The 20,288-nt window shown below is 39.1% G+C and overlaps 1 protein-coding gene and 2 long non-coding RNA genes across 3 annotated transcripts; 1 reads left to right on the forward strand and 2 right to left on the reverse strand.

Annotated features, from left to right (window-relative positions):
* The first annotated feature begins 3,996 nt into the window (after nucleotides 1-3,996).
* Nucleotides 3,997-7,775, forward strand: LOC149098373 (uncharacterized). Its single transcript, XR_016203900.1, has 2 exons — nucleotides 3,997-4,368; nucleotides 6,115-7,775. It is a non-coding gene; the product is annotated as an uncharacterized LOC149098373 (long non-coding RNA).
* Nucleotides 7,776-13,519: 5,744 nt separating this feature from the next.
* Nucleotides 13,520-15,083, reverse strand: LOC149098374 (uncharacterized). The gene is made up of 2 exons (XM_089278659.1): nucleotides 14,980-15,083; nucleotides 13,520-14,714 (listed from the first exon to the last, which is right to left on the reverse strand). The coding sequence occupies exons 1-2, from the start codon at nucleotides 15,081-15,083 to the stop codon at nucleotides 14,471-14,473; spliced, it is 348 nt and encodes a 115-aa protein (XP_089134785.1). The 3' UTR covers nucleotides 13,520-14,470.
* Nucleotides 15,084-16,893: 1,810 nt separating this feature from the next.
* On the reverse strand, nucleotides 16,894-19,727 carry LOC149098375 (uncharacterized). The gene is made up of 3 exons (XR_016203793.1): nucleotides 19,208-19,727; nucleotides 18,634-18,771; nucleotides 16,894-17,000 (listed from the first exon to the last, which is right to left on the reverse strand). It is a non-coding gene; the product is annotated as an uncharacterized LOC149098375 (long non-coding RNA).
* Between the last annotated feature and the right edge of the window lie 561 nt (nucleotides 19,728-20,288).

A 20,288-nucleotide genomic window follows, 5' to 3' on the forward strand; every position in this document is an offset into this window, starting at 1 on the left:
AGAGACAACGAGCATCCACAACCTTTTCAAAGGGGAGTTCCCTCCAGGCAAATACCTTTTCTCCCGGCTGTAGACCCTCATCAGCAAGTAAAGGGCCAGACTTTCCCTAGAGGGGGAAGGGGCAAAAAACAAACAAACACTTCAACTTACCAGGAAAGTGATTTTTGTTAGTAAAACGTATAACAATCTAACAAGTCATGGGGTAAGTGCGTAACGGAAATCAACGTTAGCAGATTTCATGTTTTGTTTCTGTTTTTTAGCACTCCGGTTAGCCTAAATAAAATTCCGGGGTTCGCATGAGTAGCACTGACTCGACAGTGATTAGCTCTCAACAAGTGTAGCTCACTGTAAGTGTATGCGGTATATACTCAAACAAAGCTTTGCATGGAGTCACTGTCTATTTACACCGTTACGCCGTCACCCGTCACGCCGTTAAACCGGTGTGTGACAATTCGTACTCGCGTGCACAATACTGATATGCACAATTACCTAGAATAAACGAGACCTACCTCGCCCAATGGATTTGTAACTATGATCCACGAGCACCTGCTATGTTCTTCCGTTAAAAACTCTCTGATGACAATGCTGTAGAAAAAGTGTAAACCTTGAAACAGTGACTGCTTTGCCTGGAGTTTCGACTCACTTTCTCATTGGTTATAGCTAAATCACGTGGCACTGGATGCAAGAGCAAAATCCCACTAGAAAAACATTGGGAAACTTGCCAAGCCCCAAAGTAGCTGATGCATCAAAAGCCTGAGAGTCAAGGCACGTGGTTATATCGTGTCATGAGTGGCGTGATGTTTTACCAGTGTCATTATAGTTTGTTTTGTTTACTTAATTCTTTGCATCAAATCATGGTTAACAGGACTTAATAGAGGGGAATGATTATGAAATCCGATAAAGTTCTTTGTTTTATCTTTTTGTTCGCTTTTTTGGCATTGACCTTACACAAAACACAATAGTTGTTTAGTTTTATCTGAGGAACTAACCAATAAAACATTTCAGTTACGTAATTCATACATGGTGAATAAGCGCAAAATAAGAAGATTTTGAACTTTTCTTGCTCTATACCAAAATGAGGGGTCGAGGTCCACTCAGTTAGTTTAGTTTTCCTTCGAATGGGCATATGTTCCCCCATAGTTAATAGAGAGGAATGGAAGAGAAGCCCAGCAAACACCAAAGAAGCAAATAACGATGCCAAGATTTATAACCCTGCCGTCATCTTTTCGTTGCGTCGTACACTATGCATGGTTATGTAACCAAAACGTTCCTATTGGTTAGTTCCTCAGTCATTTGTAAACAACTATTGTGTTTTGTGCACGGTCAAGGCCAAAACAAGAGAATAAAAACAGACAACAAAAAACTTTGCCGGGTTTGATAACGATTTACCTCAAGAGCCGGACCTTTTTAGCTTGGGCGGCTCAGGCCATTTGATGATACTCTTGAGAAGTCTTGCTTTCACAGTAATGTTTCAAATAGTCGCCTGTGTATGAATGAATGTTCTTAGAATGAATGTTTTTAGCCCAACTTCGATATACATCAAAATTCAGCCTAAAACAATAGACCTCAGCGCGAGGCTTTGGGGAATAAAAGTTATCCCCCAGAACCTCGTGTTGAGATCTATTGTTTTAGACTGAATTTTAATATATCGAAATTGGTCTATTCTCTAACGAATATCACGCTGTCTGTCATGGGGAAACAAACCACCCAGGCTAGAATGCTCTATTAACTATGTTTCTGACGACAACAGCAATACAACAAAGCCACTCTTTCCATCGAGCTTGTTCTTTAAACGTATATTTTGATATTTGTTTCCGATGTACCGTTGCCACTTGAACTAAGAATACCTAATGAGAGTGCGCCTCCGGTCCAACTAAACGCCAGATTTATTTCAATTCCAAACGCTTTATCAAAAACTCTTTCACGAACTCAAGTTCAATAGTTTTCTTTCCCTCTCTAAAACTGCTTGACTACAACTCACAGCAATTCCTATCGACAGCATAACCAGCTCGCATGAACATGACCTCAGACGACGATTTAATCGGTCCGGGAACAAATGGCGGTAAAATACCTCCAGTCGAGAGCGTCAAAAAGGTTGCACGTTGAAATAAGATGGTTGAAGCTTAAAAAAACAGTCAGGCAGCGTCTTTCATGATCAATAAGGATCAAAAAATAAAAGCAAATCACTAATTTCTAGTCAATTGATTTCAAGAAATGCACATAACGCTATAAGCCAATTAACGCTCGTAGCAGAAACCTGCAGCCAAACCAAGCGCGGGAAAAACGCTTGTGCTAATATGCACAGCGATCAAGTAGATTACGAGCGCAGTTCCCGTTGTCGTTCCAGCATAGTTAATAGAGGAGAATGGTCATGAAACTCGCCAAAGTTCTTTGTTGTATGTTTTTGTTCTCTTTTTAGGCCTTGACCTTGCACAAAACACAATGGAACTAACAATAGAAATGTTTTGATTACGTAACTCATGCACAGTGTAAATGCAAAACAAAAGATTGTGCACGGTCGTGGACCTTCCAACATAAATCTTGGCATCTTTGCTTGCTCCTTTGATGTTTGCCGGACTTCATAACCACTTCCCTCTATCAACTACGGTTCCAGCCAAAACTGCTCCTTGACATCTTAAATTTCCGATATACCTCTAGTTTCAAGGCAAAAGTTAAGACGGTCACTGAAAAAAAGAGAATTTCATAATCGTTGTCTACCTAGTTTAACGGCTCGTAATTGATTTTACTAGTGCTCGTTTAATAACATTTTCTGACACAATTCTCGCACATTTTCGCTTCAAACTCTTAGACACGGCGAGACACCGAAAACCGTGGCACTGGTACCATAATGTTTGATCGCTGTGAAGAGCCAATCCCGTAACGTAACGTAACGTAACGTAACGTAATGTAATGTAACGTAACGTACAGCACAAGCTTATTGCCGAAAAATCTAACGACTGTATAATCCCTGAACGTTTCAGGAGAACGCGACGGGAAAGTTGCATATAACTCGATGAAAAAACAAAATGAGACAAAGCTACACCAAACAAGAACTGGTATATGAGATCACGTGACATGAGTGACTCCCAGTTTGCTTTCGTGACAAGTGCAGACTACGTGTGCCTTTGTGTTCGATCATTTGAGAGAAACCCCAGCACGTTTTTCATTGATTGATTATGGGAACAGGTGTAGAAGAGTGGTTTAGTTAAGAAAGTTTTTAAAAAGTCATGTGGAACTCTCTGTGTCCAAAAAAGGTCAACCAGAAAATTTCTTTCCGAAAAAATTTCGAAACCCTTAATTTCAAGCCAGGAAGAGGCCTCGCATCTCATCGTATACATGATATATTTTAAATGCTTTTTAGATACCTAAATTAACGTTCTTTTCGATCCATTCCTATAATTTAAGTTATTCACTCCCTATACCTTGATATACTTCCAGCCCTCTTTGGATACAGGAGGTACCCCCCCCCCCCCCGATAGTAATTGCAGTCAAAAAATACTTTATATTAATACTTTTTCAGACATTTCTATCTTTTTGTCTTTAACGTATCATTGTAAAAAATGTTGTTTAACTCTTGAACCTATTTCATGACTATGCTTAGAAGGTTCTTCCATGCAAAAGCCATAGATTCTATTATTCTCTGAAAGCCTTCCTTGATTGATTGCTTTGTTTATTCTGATTCTGTTTTTACATTTTGCTTGATTGCTCTATCCGATGTTATTGTTCAAGAACGTGTTCAATCTTTTTAGATCAATGTAGTAACAACAGCTCTCAAATTATTAAGTTTTAACTCGAACTTCTACAGTCTCAGCTTGTGATACACTAAAGCTTTTGAAAATTGTTTTTTTCATGTGCGGCCTAAAGGTACGGAGGATTCCCGACTTTCTCGAACCTTCGATATTTTTAACCACCCGCTCACTCGAACCAAAAGGGTTTTCTCTCCCCTTAGTCGAACAATGAAATTTTAACCCCAATTTTCTCGACCTATACGATTTTTAAAACCAATTTTCGTTTCTTTTGGAGGTTCGAGGATTCCAATATCTACAAAACGGCACGTGAGAGATGCAACATAAATAGCGTGACCTTTAACACTTGAATTTATGGAACGCACGTTTTTCATGATTACCTACACGCGACACTTCGCTATTTATAGAACGGCGCATGCGCATGGGCTTTGAAGCATCATGGTCCGAGAGGACTAGAATATGATTGGCTAAGAAATTAATTAAGACCCTAAAGCTTTTTGCAAGTTGTTATCTCTTTGTCGACGATGCATTATTATGAGCCTTCGATCAGTAACTTTGGAAATTGTTTGACGCGATCTTTTAGTTGTCTTAGGCTGGCCAGGAGAACTTGGTTAAACTGCAGGTAAGAGCTTTGTCATCAAGGAAAATGGGCTATTCAGTAAAATTTGTTTAAGGTCGTGGACAATTCCCTGACCTGAACAAAAGATTTGAATCACGGAGAGCATGTATTGAACTCGTTAGTTGGTCAAGAAAACCTCCAAGTTAGCTTAACTCGGGAGCAAACTCCCCATTCTGAAGCGTCCCCATGAGTAGAAGTTGTTGTATTAACAGACTAGGCATATGAAGATCTTAGAGTGTGTGTGAGGTTTTTTTATCATCGTCTTACAGTTCTGTATGAATTTGGATTATCGTGTACATATCAGTGTATTACACCGCACCAAATCAAGTACTACTGTTGAGTGATTATGTGAAGATACGATTAGTCTAAGTGAATGAACAGGAACATAGTTTTTCATCAGTATAAATCATTCTACATTTGTCACTGAGCAAGTGTTTCATTAAGGCGTTATGTTTTCGCCAGAGCTCATAAATTTCAGCCTCAAACCGGTCATTGTTCATTGGGTTATTTTGAAGTCAATTCTGTGTTCTCATACTGGTCGTGTCTCAATGGTGGTTGTCTCAAAGAGAAACTAAAGATTCACAGACCGATCGCGGATGTCCTTTAAACGACTACTGTGTATTATTTAGTTGGGTGCATTTGTCTTACTGTTCGTGGGGCCCACGAGGTGAAGGCAAAATGTCATAGAATTGAGCTCCATCTTCTCGAACCTTCGAGCAGTTTTCAGACCGTTGGTCCCATCAGAATTGACGCTTGAAGTTGCTACATTTAACTGGAAACCTCCAACCAAGAATCATGCTTTTATCTATAATAATCACGTTTATTTCGGTAAATTGGCACAGGTCCTTTGATTTCTCATATGTTAATTTAACTACATACAGATGTTGTCTTGGAATATCATGTATACCCACTCACGTACCTCAGTTTAATTCAGTTGTGGACTCCTGAATTCAGCAGAATATTTTACAGTCTCAGTGCACAGCTGTAGTTCTATTGGTACAGTTAGTTAATTATTGGGTCTCATGTGTTATAACCTAAAAAGCATCTCCGAGTCTGTTAAAGCGAGGTAGACGCTATTTAACAGAGTACTTTCTTCAAATTACTTTCGTCATATACAAAGCAGTTATAGTTGTAAGTTTTATACTTCAAATTGAGATCCATGTGTCTATATTTTCCTCGTGATCAAATTGAGCATGGTTAAACAACCCATGATATTAAACTTTCATTGTGTCCCTTTTGTTTCGTTGCAACCTTTGATTGTTTAAGTATATTTTGAAACTGTTATACCAATTGAAATTGTCTCCTGCAAAGTAACTTTTGATCATTTTCAGTCGATTCACTGCACAAGGGGATTGTTGAGACTGAGTACCTGTGCTAACGGTTGAATAGCGCCGAGAGAGAGTAGCAACACTCAGGAAGGAAACGGGAACGACAACGTCGCTCAAATACATGAAATTGGTGACATTCTAAGCCCTCTGTAGCAAATCAACGGGAAAAAATGATCAAAACCTAAAATTCACGTAAAATATAAACTACAAAAAGGAAATTGAGGATGTCTATTTGGGCCAAAAGAACTTCTACACAACTCCGTTTCATAGGCGGAAAGCTCTAACTTAAACACTCGTTGCCATTTCAACAAGGTATATATACTGAATTTTAAAGACCTCCCGTCGAGATTGCAATCGAACCTAATCTTGGCAACAAGTTAAAATCTTAATTTCATACATTTTTGTACTTTATTTTTCACAGATCACTTCAAGAAAACTGAAATGTCCAGGTGAATTATCGAACAGAAGATATGGAATTCGCAGGCAATTCAATTTGAAATTAAATGCTACTGTTTACATGTTTCAGTAAATGGTTTAAGTTAATGTTTTAACCAGTATTTTACTCGCCTATACAGATAGTGTTTCAGTTTAACAAAAACATCTCTGCCCTGGTGTCTTGCTCTGAGTTTCATGCAGTCATATGCGACAAATATAACACATCATAATTCATCGTTACATGTTTGTTTACTACACGTCTTAACTTGTATCTCTGACGGTCCTGTTCTGAATTTTTTACATTTTGCCAGTTTTCCTTACCATGGCCAGCTCCTTTGTATCGTTTTGTGCCTTCTTGGTCTTTGTGTACATATTGCTGGGGTCTGCTAGAGACCAATTTAGTTCAACAAAACCTACCTTGGATCTGAGATGCTCTAAGTTGAAAACGTTATGTCATCAAACACTCCAGGATAATATATCAGTGTTTTCCAAAAGCAGTCGTTCACATTTTGGAAAGCTGCCATCCAAGTATCTTATCCTCAATGTCACGATCATACTCATTGAGTGTGTTGCTGACGAAAAGATTCAATGCTTTTACAATTATTTAACCATGAAACGAATTAGCGTGGCCGAGTGGTTGACGCCGGACTTGAAATCCGGAGGTGGCGGGTTCAAGTCCCCCTCTGACCACTAAGCTGGAGTTGTTTCTCGACAGACCCTAGTTCAACTCCTCGGTCATGCTTGTAAATAGCCAACTAGTCTGCCTCCCACCAGGTGGGATTTTTAAGCCTGTCGTGTTTAGTTAATACATTTGTTTCTTTCATTTTAAGTGGCATGCTTGTGAACTAGCTAGGTGTAGCTAAGCGCATTTTCCACTATAAACAACAACATTTGAAATTTTTACCAGACTGAATCTTCGATGTTTTTGTGTTGTTTTTTTACAGCATAATAACCAGAGAACTCATTGTCAACGATATTAAACTTTGAAAAATAGTTTTCACTGAAATGTTCATTTAAAAATTGTAAAATTTAAAAATCGCTTGCTGCTGCTGGTAAACAAAGTACCTTTACAGTTAAGAGATCTAGAACTGACAGTTCTTACATTTCTTGGTAGAGTGTTCCATAAGTTTCGAGCGCTCTAGACCGAAATAAAAAAAAATGAACCAAATTTGAAATTACGTGCTAATTGAGGCAGCACACTGGATAGAGGGAATCACTCCATTTCCATTGTTCTTTTCCCCTTTTTGTAAAGATTGACACCGATTTTTTAGGAGGAGCACAATTCCTAATGACTGCGATCCTCACAAAAATTATTGAATTGCAAAAAGTTCGAACAAAACCTTTTCTGGTCAGCTGAGGGTTATCTCCTGCTCACTCTTGCTTTGCTTGCTTGGGTTGCAGGACTATGGACCAAATAGCAAGACACCTTTTCGACAGGTGATCCACAATTTGGACTTGTTTGCCAACCTTTGAAACCGTCAGCGCGATATATTACACTTTACAATCCGATTTTATTCTCTTGCATATAATGGTTTATTACTCTGAATTTTGAAAAAGAGAACGATTGGTTAGGAATAAAATCAATAAAAGAAATTATATATAGAACTCTAATGAGATTCAAGCATTAAATAAAGGAAGTAACATTAATTTGCTTCACCTTGTCATATATTACTGGAGGCATTAAAGCCTTGTTCATATCATTTTAATTATCAAGTGCAAAATTGAGCGGCAGTTTTCTTCCCATCCTAAAATAACCCATGGAAACTCCTTTTCAAGTGTAAATAACCTTTTTTATTTCCGGTTGTATCATTGACGAGTGATTAATCGACACTGACTAGGCATGTCGCCCTCGCTTTGGAAACAGCGAGCGAAGATTTGATGAAGTCTAGCTACTAGCTAGTTCCCTTCACAGCTTATACATTCATATCCCCGCTTGCTTTGAGTAGCTATGGCGTACTACTCGGAATGCGTTTGTTTAGCCGAGAAATGTTTTCAGTGGTTCTGAGCCATTTGGTAAAAATCTTGGTCAGATCATTCACTTTGCTCTTGGGTTGAGTCTTGAAGACGACATTTAAAGGAAAGCTGATCGGGCTGAAGTCTTACAAAGCTCCCCTTCCTCCCAAGGCAGCTTCAAGCAGAACTACACCCTTTTCTTGAATTAAACCAATCCCCCTTGCATACGGTGGCCGCGCCCGCAATACGAGCGGCAGTCAGAACTGAATTGTCCTTCCGAAACGACACAATAATAGCCTTTCTCTTCGCAGCTGGCAAAAAATAAAGACAGTTACTAAAGTTGCTTTGGCCTCTTCTAATACTTAAGCCGAGAATTCTGGGTTAATTTGACGGCGAGGAACAATATATTTTGTTCAAAATGGCACAACTATTTTCCTACTTGGCGAGGACGATCCGTAAGAACGAGTTGCGGGACGCAAGCGACCAATTTCTGGCGCCAAATTAAAAGCTTGGAGAGACAAAATGTTTCATGTTTTTCACTTTTTACAAACAGGCATGGTTTTTGGAATTATAAATCTCTTTTTGTGGATATTAAATGCTGTCTACGTCTCCAGAGATAAGAATTTTCCCCACTTCAATACCCTTCCAGCTAACATGCATTGGACGTCAAGACTTTTTCTCGTCTGCTGAATCCTGATTGGTCAATTCAAATTTCAGGCGCACTCATTTCGTTGCAGAACTAATAACAAAATATAATATTTTAATTGACCACTCCCCCGAGTGGCTTTTCAGGACCAATGAAACCAATTGATGAAGCAAATAATGCAAATGAACATAACATGGCTAAAAATCCCAACTGGCAGGAGGCAGACCAGTCGGCCATTTACAAGCGTGGCCGAGGAGTTGAACTCGAGTCCACCGTGAAACGACTCCAACTCCAATGCTTCCTCTATTGCAGAGGTTCAGTTCACGCCAAAAATGTCTATCAATCAATTGCCGGTCAGGTTTTTCCCGGGATCGAAAACACCAAGACGAAAAGCTACCCTCTGATTGGTACAGAGTGTACAATATCCAGTCTGATGCATACAACTACCATGATTCCCTGCTGCATCTGCAGGTGCATCTCATAAATGGAACTGGCCATTGTGACAGATTAAAGAAGAAATCCAGAAATTTTTTTCAAGTATTTTTCCTAGTTAAGAGCCCTCTATAGAATGATTCAATAGCGAAAGAATAGAAAAGCCACAAAAAAGTTTACATTTAACGGATCCATATATGATCTATGATGAATGATCCATGGCACTCTTGTCATTGGAAATTTATCTTCTGCGACACTTACACGGCGCTAAACTCACAAGCAGCAAATTGACCTTTCTTTTTATGAGACATCTGATTGACAAAACGCGATTTCGAGGTGAAAAGGAAAGGTGAAAGCAATAGATAAAGGGAAAATCACTGTTTTATCGATAAATTTCAAAACCCCGTGTTGTGTTGTCGCTCTAGATGGTATCAAAACAAGTCAGTACTGTTAACTAACTTGCTGAATTTTGCCTGAAGGGTTGCTTTCACTTAACCACTGTCGATATTAATGGTTCCAAAATTATTTACTTCTTAAAAGTCCGCCGAGAAGTCCGCAGCCGTCAACTATCTTGCTGAACTTTGCTTGAAGGATTGCATTCACTTAACCAGTGCTGATGTTAATGGTGGCAAAATAATTTAACTCTTAGAAGTCCACATTTGTCAACTATCTTCCTGAACTTTGTTTCAAGGATTGCTTTTACTTAACCACTGTCGATATTAATGGTGGCAAAATAATTTAACTCTTAGAAGTCAACAGTTGTCAACTATAATTATTGCTGAACTTTGTTTGAAGGATTGTTTTCAATTTACCACTTTCGATATTGACGGTGTCAGAATAATTTATTCCTTAGAATTCCAGAGCTGTCAATTAACTTGTTAAACCTTGGTGAAGGGGTTGCTTTTAGTTTACCACTGTTGATATTAATAGCGGCGGAATAACTTATTTCTTAGAATTCCAGAGTTTTCAATTAACGTATTGAACTTTGGTGAAAGGGTTGGAGACCCCGCCTTACGACCAACCCCGTTAATACGACCACCTCGTTATTACGGCCACTTTATTCTGGCCCTAAAAAAAGCTCAATCAGTCATTTTCCTATTTAAAGAACCCCTTTAATACAACCACTCCGTTAATACGACCAATTATCCATGGCCCGAAGGCGGTCGTATTAACGGGGTACCACCGTGTACCTTCAATTAACTGCTTAATGTTAGACTAATATTGGGTGTGGAAATTTTGAAGCCAAAACATCCCCTCAACTTGGGCGCAACTGAATGCTTTGACTTTCGCAAACTAATATTTGAAGTTTCTTTAGGGATTTTATGCTAGCTTTGATCATGGCTCACTGTGTCCTTTTTACTTCAACAATAAGCGACATAAACAGACGAAAACTTAAACATACTGGAAAATATTTTTCATATTAAAGACCAGCCATTTCAAGCAAATAAATTGAACTGACTTTGAACGCTGCCGCAAAAAAAATAATAATAATAACCTTCACCTTATCAAGGTCTTAATGATTCAACCTTTCAGTATTGGGTTTATTTTCGGGTTAGTAGGCCAGCTGGGGTTATTTTTGGATGCCGAATGTTGTGTCTAAAACATTGTAGATGCTTTAAACGTAGAAAAGTGGGGGCGTAGCGACCATATACGCAGGTACTCGCAAGCGTACTTCCGGAAATCCAAAATTTATATATTTTTAGCGAAAAACGTCTTTAATAATTAAGGCGGCTGCTGGTTTGACAGTCTCTAGTCCCCAATATCAATTATCGTAAAGGTTGGCACTTAAACAACATTAGTTATCAAATACTCAGCGTTTTTCCAGTTTTTCTTTAAGAAATTGTTCCTTGGAAAACGTGGAAACCCCAAAAATATAAATTTCGGCGAAAACCCCACGAGGGGCTCACAGCTTCGGCGCTCCCTTAACTTTTTCTTCGGTACATACTCTCCACGGAAAATGGACGCTACGCCCCCGATCAAAGAAGCCAAAGCAAGAAAATGTATACAGTCCTATAATTATTTGAAAAAAAAAACGTCTTCCAACGGTAAGGTCTAATATTTTTTAGTCTCGCGACATAGGAGCCATGCATGGGCCTGGGCCCCGTTTCTCGAAATCCCCGGAAACTTTTCGGGCTCGTAAAGCCATTTTTAGTTCATCTGTATCTAAACACGGAGTAGTGTATACGCCTGAAACTTCTTGTATGAAGGGAACCTGTGTTCATATTAAGAATACATGAATAAAATAGCTCTGTAATCATCAGGTTCGAGATTTTGCTATGGCTTTCCGGGCCCGAAAAGTTTCCGGGGCTTTCGAGAAACGGGCCCCTGGCCCGATATGCCGCCGAAGCGAACCTAAAAAGTTCAATCCTCCGTAGGAAAGAAGATGGCCGTTGAACATTTTACCACAATACCATGCGGACCTTACATAGCCCATAAAGTACACAGAAAGCCAAATTTTTGCAATGTTTGTTCTCGCGCTGACGACACAGTGTATCCTAGGGTTTGAAGATGTTAGAACTTTTTTGTAGTTTTCGTACGCTAAGAATTATCGGTAAATGAACCAGTCGCTATCTTGTTTGTTACGGAGGATTATGTACAATAAAAAGAATTTTGTCAGACGTTTGTTGGATATCTGACGATTTTAAGTAGTTTTGACTTACCGCCACCGTAATGTCCGGAAAGTTTTGACATGAATTATTCTTATGTGCACGTAAAATTGTTCAGACGCTAAGTCTTTTTCAAAAAACAAGCTTTCAAATCATTATACTCGCACGAAAGTGAAAGCCTTTTTTTATATAACCGGAGTAATTTATAGTTATCAACCATTCTTGTTTCGGATGTTTCTTTTTTATATCAAAGGTACAAAACGGGTGCTTTAGTTGCCAGAAAAATGTACAGGACCATCATATCAATCATATTCAACATACAAACTTATCTATTCAACAATTATGCTACGAGCGCGCGTTGGATATGAGATGGTAGATAAGTTGGCCATAATCAGCTCAATCTAGCAAGCGCGAATGGAATAATTGTTTTATTAAAAACGCCCCCCAAAATATAGAAAACTAAACTAAAATAAAAACAAGAACCCTCCAAAAACTCACGCGCACGCTTACCATATTTGTAGAGCGTGGTATAATGGCTCATAACCCATGATGGCTAAGCCAATGAAAACTCGCGAATTGCATGCATTATCCAATGATCAAGTTTTTAATAATTTGTATTATAATGTATTGTATTTTTGGATTTATCTAAGAGAGGGCCACAAGTTTGTTAATGAAAGTCCACTATTGTGTGTTAATCCTCGATAAATAAGGGCTTTATCTCATCTTATCTGAACTATACTAACAAACAAATGTTGGCCTCATGTAGACACTACTGTAATCCAAGAAGAAATAATGCCGAAAAGATCTAGTCCGGATCTCTCTTTAAGTGTGATATCAGCAACTTTAGACACCACTGAGTGATTTATTCAAAATTGATGAAGGATTTAGACTATTAAGTTATATCTTTTAAACAAAGCTGCCCATTGGACGATTGACGAATCGATTGTTGAGTAATTGATTAATTGATCGATCGATCTTTTTACGATAACTGCAGAAATTCTCGTGCGCTCATTGGCTAATTTCATTGTCAATAAGCGGACAGACACATGAATTTATAACTTATACGCTACATCAACGAGCGAGAGCGGACAATTTGACAATTTGTTCTTGTAAAAAAAGAAATTGAAGTCACTTTTCATGCGTCTGTCCAGTTATTGACAATGAATTTGGTCATAACATTGTCATAGTAGTCTGCGGATCCACAACTACTTTGACAATGTTATGACGAAGTTCATGATCAGTAACAGGACAGACGCACGGAAAACTAACGTCGATTTGTCGAGTCGATCTATTGAGATTGATTCTTGTTAAGGCACCGTCCACTCTACGTTGGAGGAATTTGAAAATGTAGCATTATTTCGACTGTTAGGCCTTCCGTCCACACTAATCCGTCACGAAAACGGAGCTTTTCGAAAACGCACATCAAACCGGAGGAATTTGAAAACGCCGGCTTTTCGTTTTCGTGTGGACAGAAAACATTTCAAAACGGGAGCTTTTCGAAAACGATGACGTCATCATGTGATATCCCTGACCGAGTTTTCCTCAAACACAAATCCGAAATGACCGGTGATTGTTGCGTTTTTAAATTCCTTCGGCGTAGTGTGGACGAAAAGCATTTGATGCGTTTTCAGAGTGAAACCTCCCTTTTCAAATTTCTCCAGAGCCTAAGAGTGTAGGGTGACGGTGTAGAACGAAAGAGAAGTAGCAGCAGCAGAGCAGCAATAACAACAACAACAACAACAACAACAACAGGATCGTCATCATCGTCCTCAACAACAGTATGGTTTATTTGCTTCTCTAGTCACCAAAAATATATCAATCATATCAAACTATTTCTTGTATAAAATAACCATACGAACTAAGTAAAGTTAAGATAGCCAAGCAGTCTTTGACCGGAAAACAAATTTGGCTGAACCAATATTGTTCTGTAACACAAACTCACATGCACAGACCCCGGTAAGAAATGGTGCCAAGTTGGGCTTAGGTCATACAGTAGGAAAACACGACAGTGAGACTCTTACCAGAGCTACGGTAAGCAGTGGTGGATCCAGACCTTCAGCTAAGGAGGGAGGGGGTTGCTCGCCCTGCCGGCGTTTCTTCCTTCTGCGATTTTTTTTTTTACCCAAAGTAAGAGGAGTCCTGGCCCTGCGGGCCCCTTCCCTAAATCTGCCACTGAACTAAGGACAGGTTTACCTTGTTTGACAGAACACAGCTAGAATATGGCAAACTTATTTCTATATTCAAGGAATCTAAACTGCAAAATACCCTCAAAAATATGGATTGATATTTTATTCTTGTATTCTAGTGTGGGGAGCTCAATCTGTTTGCTAATCACGAACAGAGTTGAACATTTAATTTTTTTATACCTTTTTAGCAAGAGCAACGCTTAATTCATCATAGACAGAGTCACAATGTGGGGAACGATCGTATCAACAATGCTTGCAGATTACTGTATATTGGGTTTTACTAAGCTTTTTATAGTTTTCTTTTGCCTTTGTTGTTTCACTTAGCTTCCTCAAATAAAACATCTTTTCAACATGAAATGCTTACTGGCGTTGATCGATCGATCTGACTGACTGACTGACTGACAGACAGACTGACTGACTGACGGACCGACTGACTGACTGACTGACTGACTGACTGACTAACTGACTGACTGGCTGGCTGACTGACTGACTAACTGACTGCTTGACTGACCAGCTGACTCAAATGGCTAACTGAGTAATTAACCGTTTCGCTGGTTGGTTGGTTGGTTGGTTGTTTGATTCATCGTGTGTTTGAACTTTAAAACTAGGCTCTTCCTTGACGAATGATCTTTCCAAGCTGTGTAAAAAGGCTCTCAGATCACGATAAAAGTCTCCAATCACACTGCTTAAAGAGAGTGATTGAAGACTTCCATCACATGACCCTGAGTGCAGTACAAGCTCCAAACTCTGTCCAAGCAAACTTCTGAAAATATTGAAAAACAGATCGTTTGTCAAATCTCTTGCTGGATAAATATGCCGTAAAGAATGATAATAAATACCAGTGTCAAACCATACAGCCGGGCAGAAACCCATACTAATAAGGGGACACAGACTAACAGAAAATACAAAACTGAGAAGACTAAGATATCTACAAATGTGACTAATACAAACTGCAGTCTTAAACTGTTTTAAAGATAGCTTCTGTCAAGTTTTTTAGCAAATCACAACACTTTCGGAGTTTGAATCACCTTGATTCCCAGAATGAACCACTTCTCGAGAGCTGGGAAAAGATTTTCTGTCGTAGTTCCAAAGTGACTAGCTTTCGCTGCAAATGAAAAGACAAAAAATTCATGTAGATAATTTTCACTCCATAATATTACATACACTTTATTGAGCACTACTGATAAGGGTTTTTCGCATCAATATTTAAATACAGAAAATAAATAATTAACAGACATAACTATAGGAAAACTATGCACTCATGGTTAGTGCGCTCGACTCCGGACCGTGCATTCCGAGTTCAAGCCCTGGCCGGGCACATTGCTTTGTGTTCTTGGGTAAGACACTTTACTCCCACAGTGCCTCTCTCCACCCAGGTGTATGAATGGGTACCGGCGAACTTAGCTTAATGCTGAAGTAACCCTGCGATGGACTAGCATCTCATCCAGGGGGGAGTAGAAATACTCCTAGTCGCTTCATGCTACAGAAAACGGGATAAGCTCCGGCCTGATGGGCCACTTGGCTCGTGTTTAGACGTTAGCTTTACTTACATTAATTAAACATTTCATAAAAACCTTTTATTAGTGTCTGTTTAAGAACCTTATAATATTCACTTGTCAGACCTTTGAAAGGTGACACTCCTAACTAAAAGTGACCTCCTTCGGCGAATTCCTTTTGTAAAGTTCGCCTGAAAGCTTGAAGTTTTAGGCGGCATGAAGAATGAGAGCGAAAGAGGGAAACGGCTGTATCTAAATGAATTCAAAATGATTGTGGAAGAAATGTACTGGAATGATCAAGCATGTCACCTTGTCGTTTTAAGTTCCACTGCAGCAAAGTTCCCTTGTCCACGCCCGTTGTTCTGACCCTTGGCTGTTTATTTGCTAACCTTATCTCATGGCCGGTCAGGCAAACAAGCTATTGGAAGAATAAGACTCAAATGAGAATAAACGAGTGGTCAGGCTTGAAAATGGCTTCTCGTTAATGCAATTACAAAGTCAGAAACCTTGAGGTGATATCGTGAGGCCTTGAGGTAATGTCTTGATTTGCCATCAAATTTTCAAAACCAGCTAAGATAAATGGAGGGCATTCAATACTGAGAACAGATATTTAGATCTAGGGACTAGCTGACTACAAGGTTGAGAAATAGAAAGGAAAATAAGCATAGCCATTTTTTCTTTCATACTTACCAACAAGTTATCAGGCAGCAGTTGAAAGAGCACATTACATTTGCTCCAAGTTCACTTGCATTTCGTATTATTCTTACTTTTTGGTGGCCTGTAGACGTGAAAAAATTTAATTGTGAAACAGAAAAGGAGTATAGCAAAACAACGGCGTTGAAACCGGAAAAGGTGGGGTGATTCCGCAATATCCATTTAGAGTTCTTAGAGCTTCGATCGCCTACCTCCTTTACATGTTACAGAACTTTAGCTTGCAGATGGCAAATTATTTCATGCTTACCCCTTTGGTGCACAAATGTATGTAGCTTAGTTTCCAAGGCATATTTCCAGAGCGCTAACTGTAGTTTAAATCGTTATAGCAAGCCTTTAAGAATTAATTCTTAAGCGAGTAAAGGACAAAGAAGCTCCCAAGGCCTATGTTTGTCTAAACGCAAACTCGAAAGGTCACACACACCAAGGCTAAATATTTAACCAAGAAAACAACAATGGATGTTACAGCTATTTGTAACATAGAGTGGTTCCATTTATTCGATTTATTGTAAAAAAGCCCATTTACAGGGGAAACGTCATTAACATCGACATTCCTCAGTAGTGAGCTTTCTGCTAAGCCGGTAGAGTTTGTCACTTGAAATAAAGAATTACCTTATCTTACATTACCCTACCTTAATAACGAAATGCATCTAAAGCCATCTTTCACGTGTGCATGTATATCTATGTTATTACAATAGTGAACTTTCTGCTAAGCAGAGTTTGTCACTTGAAATAGAGAATTACCTCACCTTACATTACATTACTTTACCTCAATGACGAACTTCATGCATCCAAAGCCATCTTTTAGATAGTGGTTCCGTTCATCTGAGTTTCATGTTTTGCTGCATGAGTAGTAGAAGTTTTATTAATCTCGAGTATTTTTATAAATGAATCACCCAAGTTAAATTCGATTTTAAAATCGGGTCGAACCCCGGCAACAGAGTCGTTGATGTTATACAAGAAGGATCTCCGTGTTGCTTAGCATTTGTTTTCTCAGTACCTTCCTGGTTCTTCGTTCTTCAGTAGATCAATAGCACCTTTTTATCTTCATCCTTTGCTTATATTTACCATTATTCTCTGACTGAACTTATGTTTAAAATAGACCAATTTAGTCCTTCGTCGAAAAACGCCAATGCAACGGGAACTTCATTGCTTGAAGTTTTTGGACTTTTACATAGGTACATATCGATGGCGAAAGGTTGCCACGCTTATGGTTGAGGGCATTCAGTTCCAGCGCGAATTTTTAAATGTAGTTTTTTTTGTATAATTTGTATGAAATTACTGACTAAAATAAGAGCAATCAGCATCGTTTGTATTGAGTTTTAATAAGCCGTCAGAATCATACGAGCTAAATTCGGTGACATTTAAATCAAACCGACAACAACGTACGATGTTGATAACTGAAGTGAATTCAGCAGTGGCCATATTGAACCATACCCAGCCGAGAACTGCTCGTGTGCTCTCCCCGTCGCTTTTAGAGCAATGTAGATCAATTTTCGTCTACCCTTTCGCTTCAATTTATAACATTGGTAATCTATTTATTGAATCAATAAAACGTATTGCACATCGTTCTACTGTAAAACGTAGAACCGAAAACAATTCCCAATAGTCATACCCGCGAAATAAAATTCAAGCTGAATACGCTCGACTGAAACAGCAGAGAACTCTTTCGAAGCTGACTTGGCGCCACAAGGCTCGGCTATGGTTTTAAGCTATTGTAAAAACAAACCCAGTTTATATATGGCAGGACCGTGCTTTTTTCGAATAATTTACAACCTTTTATCGTCTCCTTACAACCTTGAATTCAGTGTCAGTTGAGTAAATCTTCACTGAGTCATGGTTGAACGTATTCGAACGTGAATCAGCGGAGTCGAGCAAATTTCGGTGAAGCACTCGCGGGAAACTGGCTGGAAATTGACTTGTCCTTGACGTATTTAGTGGGACTTTACACACTGAATTGTATTAATGTTTTTCTACAGTGTAGCTGAAATCTGAGAGAAGTGTTGGGAGCCTCGAATTGGCCGGAAATTTTACCTTGTCGAGTATCAGTTCGGACTATTGTTCAAAGGCGGACATCATCACCCTCAGAAGTATCCGGCGCTTAAGGTCTTGTGTTTGACTGCGTTTTGACCCGGCAGTCAGTCAGTTCTTGTGAGCTAAGAAACTCTGTATATTTCCCATTGTATTTCCGATTGGTGGGATTTTCCCACAGATTGAGATTTCTCGATTTTGTTCCAAGTCGCGAAAGCACTACTGAAAAGTCAGCCATTATCTAGTCAATAAAAGACTTCAAACGCAATTGTGAAAATGGAAAAATCACTGTTTCACCTACGATGTAGCTTTCTCTGTGGTGAATTATTTTGCTCAGCGCTTGGTATCCCTAAATCATTCGTTGTAAGAGATTTCCCTAAGTTTTAAAGCATGCTCAGCTAGATTTTATCCCAAATAAGCTTGCTACTGTAAAATCAAACTTACCTAAATGTTCCCTTCAAAGTTAATCCTCGTCGCAGATCCTCTTCAGCTTTATATCCAGATGTTCCTTCTCGATCCATAAGGCTCGAACTCGTTCAATTTCTTTCAAGGCTTTGTTCTCCCCCAGGATTACAAGACGTTCTGCAGTAACATCAGAACACTATCTCCACCTCGAAGCATACAGTTCAGAGGAAGCGTACGCTACAGTTTGCTACGAAGACATGACTCCAAGCTGGATTACAACTAAAGCTTTTCACATAGTACCTATATAAAATTTATATGCCTTGATATAACTTGATTTATGCCTGTGACTCGCAGTTTTACCACACCGAGCAAGAAAATAAATATTTAAAAAAATCGTCATGGTCGCATACTACAAGAAGCTAAGTGCAACCTCGGTTTCACGACACCCGGTCAAGACTTCATGATTTTTGTTGTTGTTGTTGTTGTTTTCTGTTGCAGCAAATCGATTCTTCTGCAGTTCCTTAGTTAACACATGTGGTAAACCAGGGAACCCGTTTAAAAGTTTTCTATCGTGATATCAAATAATAAAACAGTTTGACTCTTCCCAACTTACGCTAGGATAGCTTGCGTAAAGACTTCATTCAGGGTATCTGTGACAGCTTTATGTCTATAGCAGGTTGTCCCTGAAGCTTTTTTTTGCTTCAAGTACACACAGATGCTGTAGAATTGCCTTGGCGTTGAAACCACTGGCAGGATTCTTCAAGTTAATGCATAACGCCGATGTTCAGGAGAGTTTTATGCGAGGATACTACGTTCTCTGACGCTGTGTCGATTTACGGTGGAATCGTAGCAAAGCCGTGCTCGCTCCGCCACTATTGTGGCATCGCCAGAAATTCACTTCCCTGGAGGTCGTAGAGGGCTCCCACTTTAGCGGGAATTACTCTTGAAAATGAGATTTGAACTCCGTAAAAAAGCGAGGGAGTTCGTTGAGATATATTTACCGCGTGTCTAGCGATAAAAAAAAAAACAGCTAAGATGCTAATTTTTCGCTTCTTAACAGTAAAGTGCGTGGGTGGCGCTGAGCAAGACTGATCATATCTGGCTTTCTATTGGTCGGCGCTTGAAATTAAAATGACTACGAAGTCGAACTTTATCTTTTCGTATAATTCCCCAGAATATTCAACTGTCAGACATAAATATAAGTCTGTTGTGGAAGATTTCGCTTTCAGCATGAACGGAAAAAAAATCCGTCCAAACAAACGTCTGACAATGCCCGATCGCAATTTCAGTATTGCATCATCTCTTTGGGGGCAATTGTAAATTTATCGCGTCGAATTTAGCCTTTTTCCTTGCACGTGAAAAACGAAACAGGAGTGTATCGATAGATTACCCATTTATTGCTGTTTCATTGAGAGCATTAAGCCAGCGAATAGAGTAGAAAATGAAACATTTTCCGTTAGCGGCCCACGAAAACTAACTCATTATGCATGACACAACGAAAAAGCTAAACGCTATTTTTAGCTTCCAAAAATAAAAGTGGTTGATTTTCTATTGATAATGGAAGAAAATGCGCCGTATTTGCTGAAATCTATATTGTCTCCGTTCAAACAGCTGCATTTTAAGGGAGCATTTATAATATAGAATTCCCTTCGTAGACTGCTTCAATTTTATTGCTCGATTTTCGTAGGTTTTTC

Source organism: Orbicella faveolata, unplaced genomic scaffold (assembly GCF_042242905.1).
Source record: "Orbicella faveolata isolate gen_17 unplaced genomic scaffold, um_ofav_v1 contig_46, whole genome shotgun sequence".
Taxonomy (NCBI): domain Eukaryota; kingdom Metazoa; phylum Cnidaria; class Anthozoa; order Scleractinia; family Merulinidae; genus Orbicella; species Orbicella faveolata.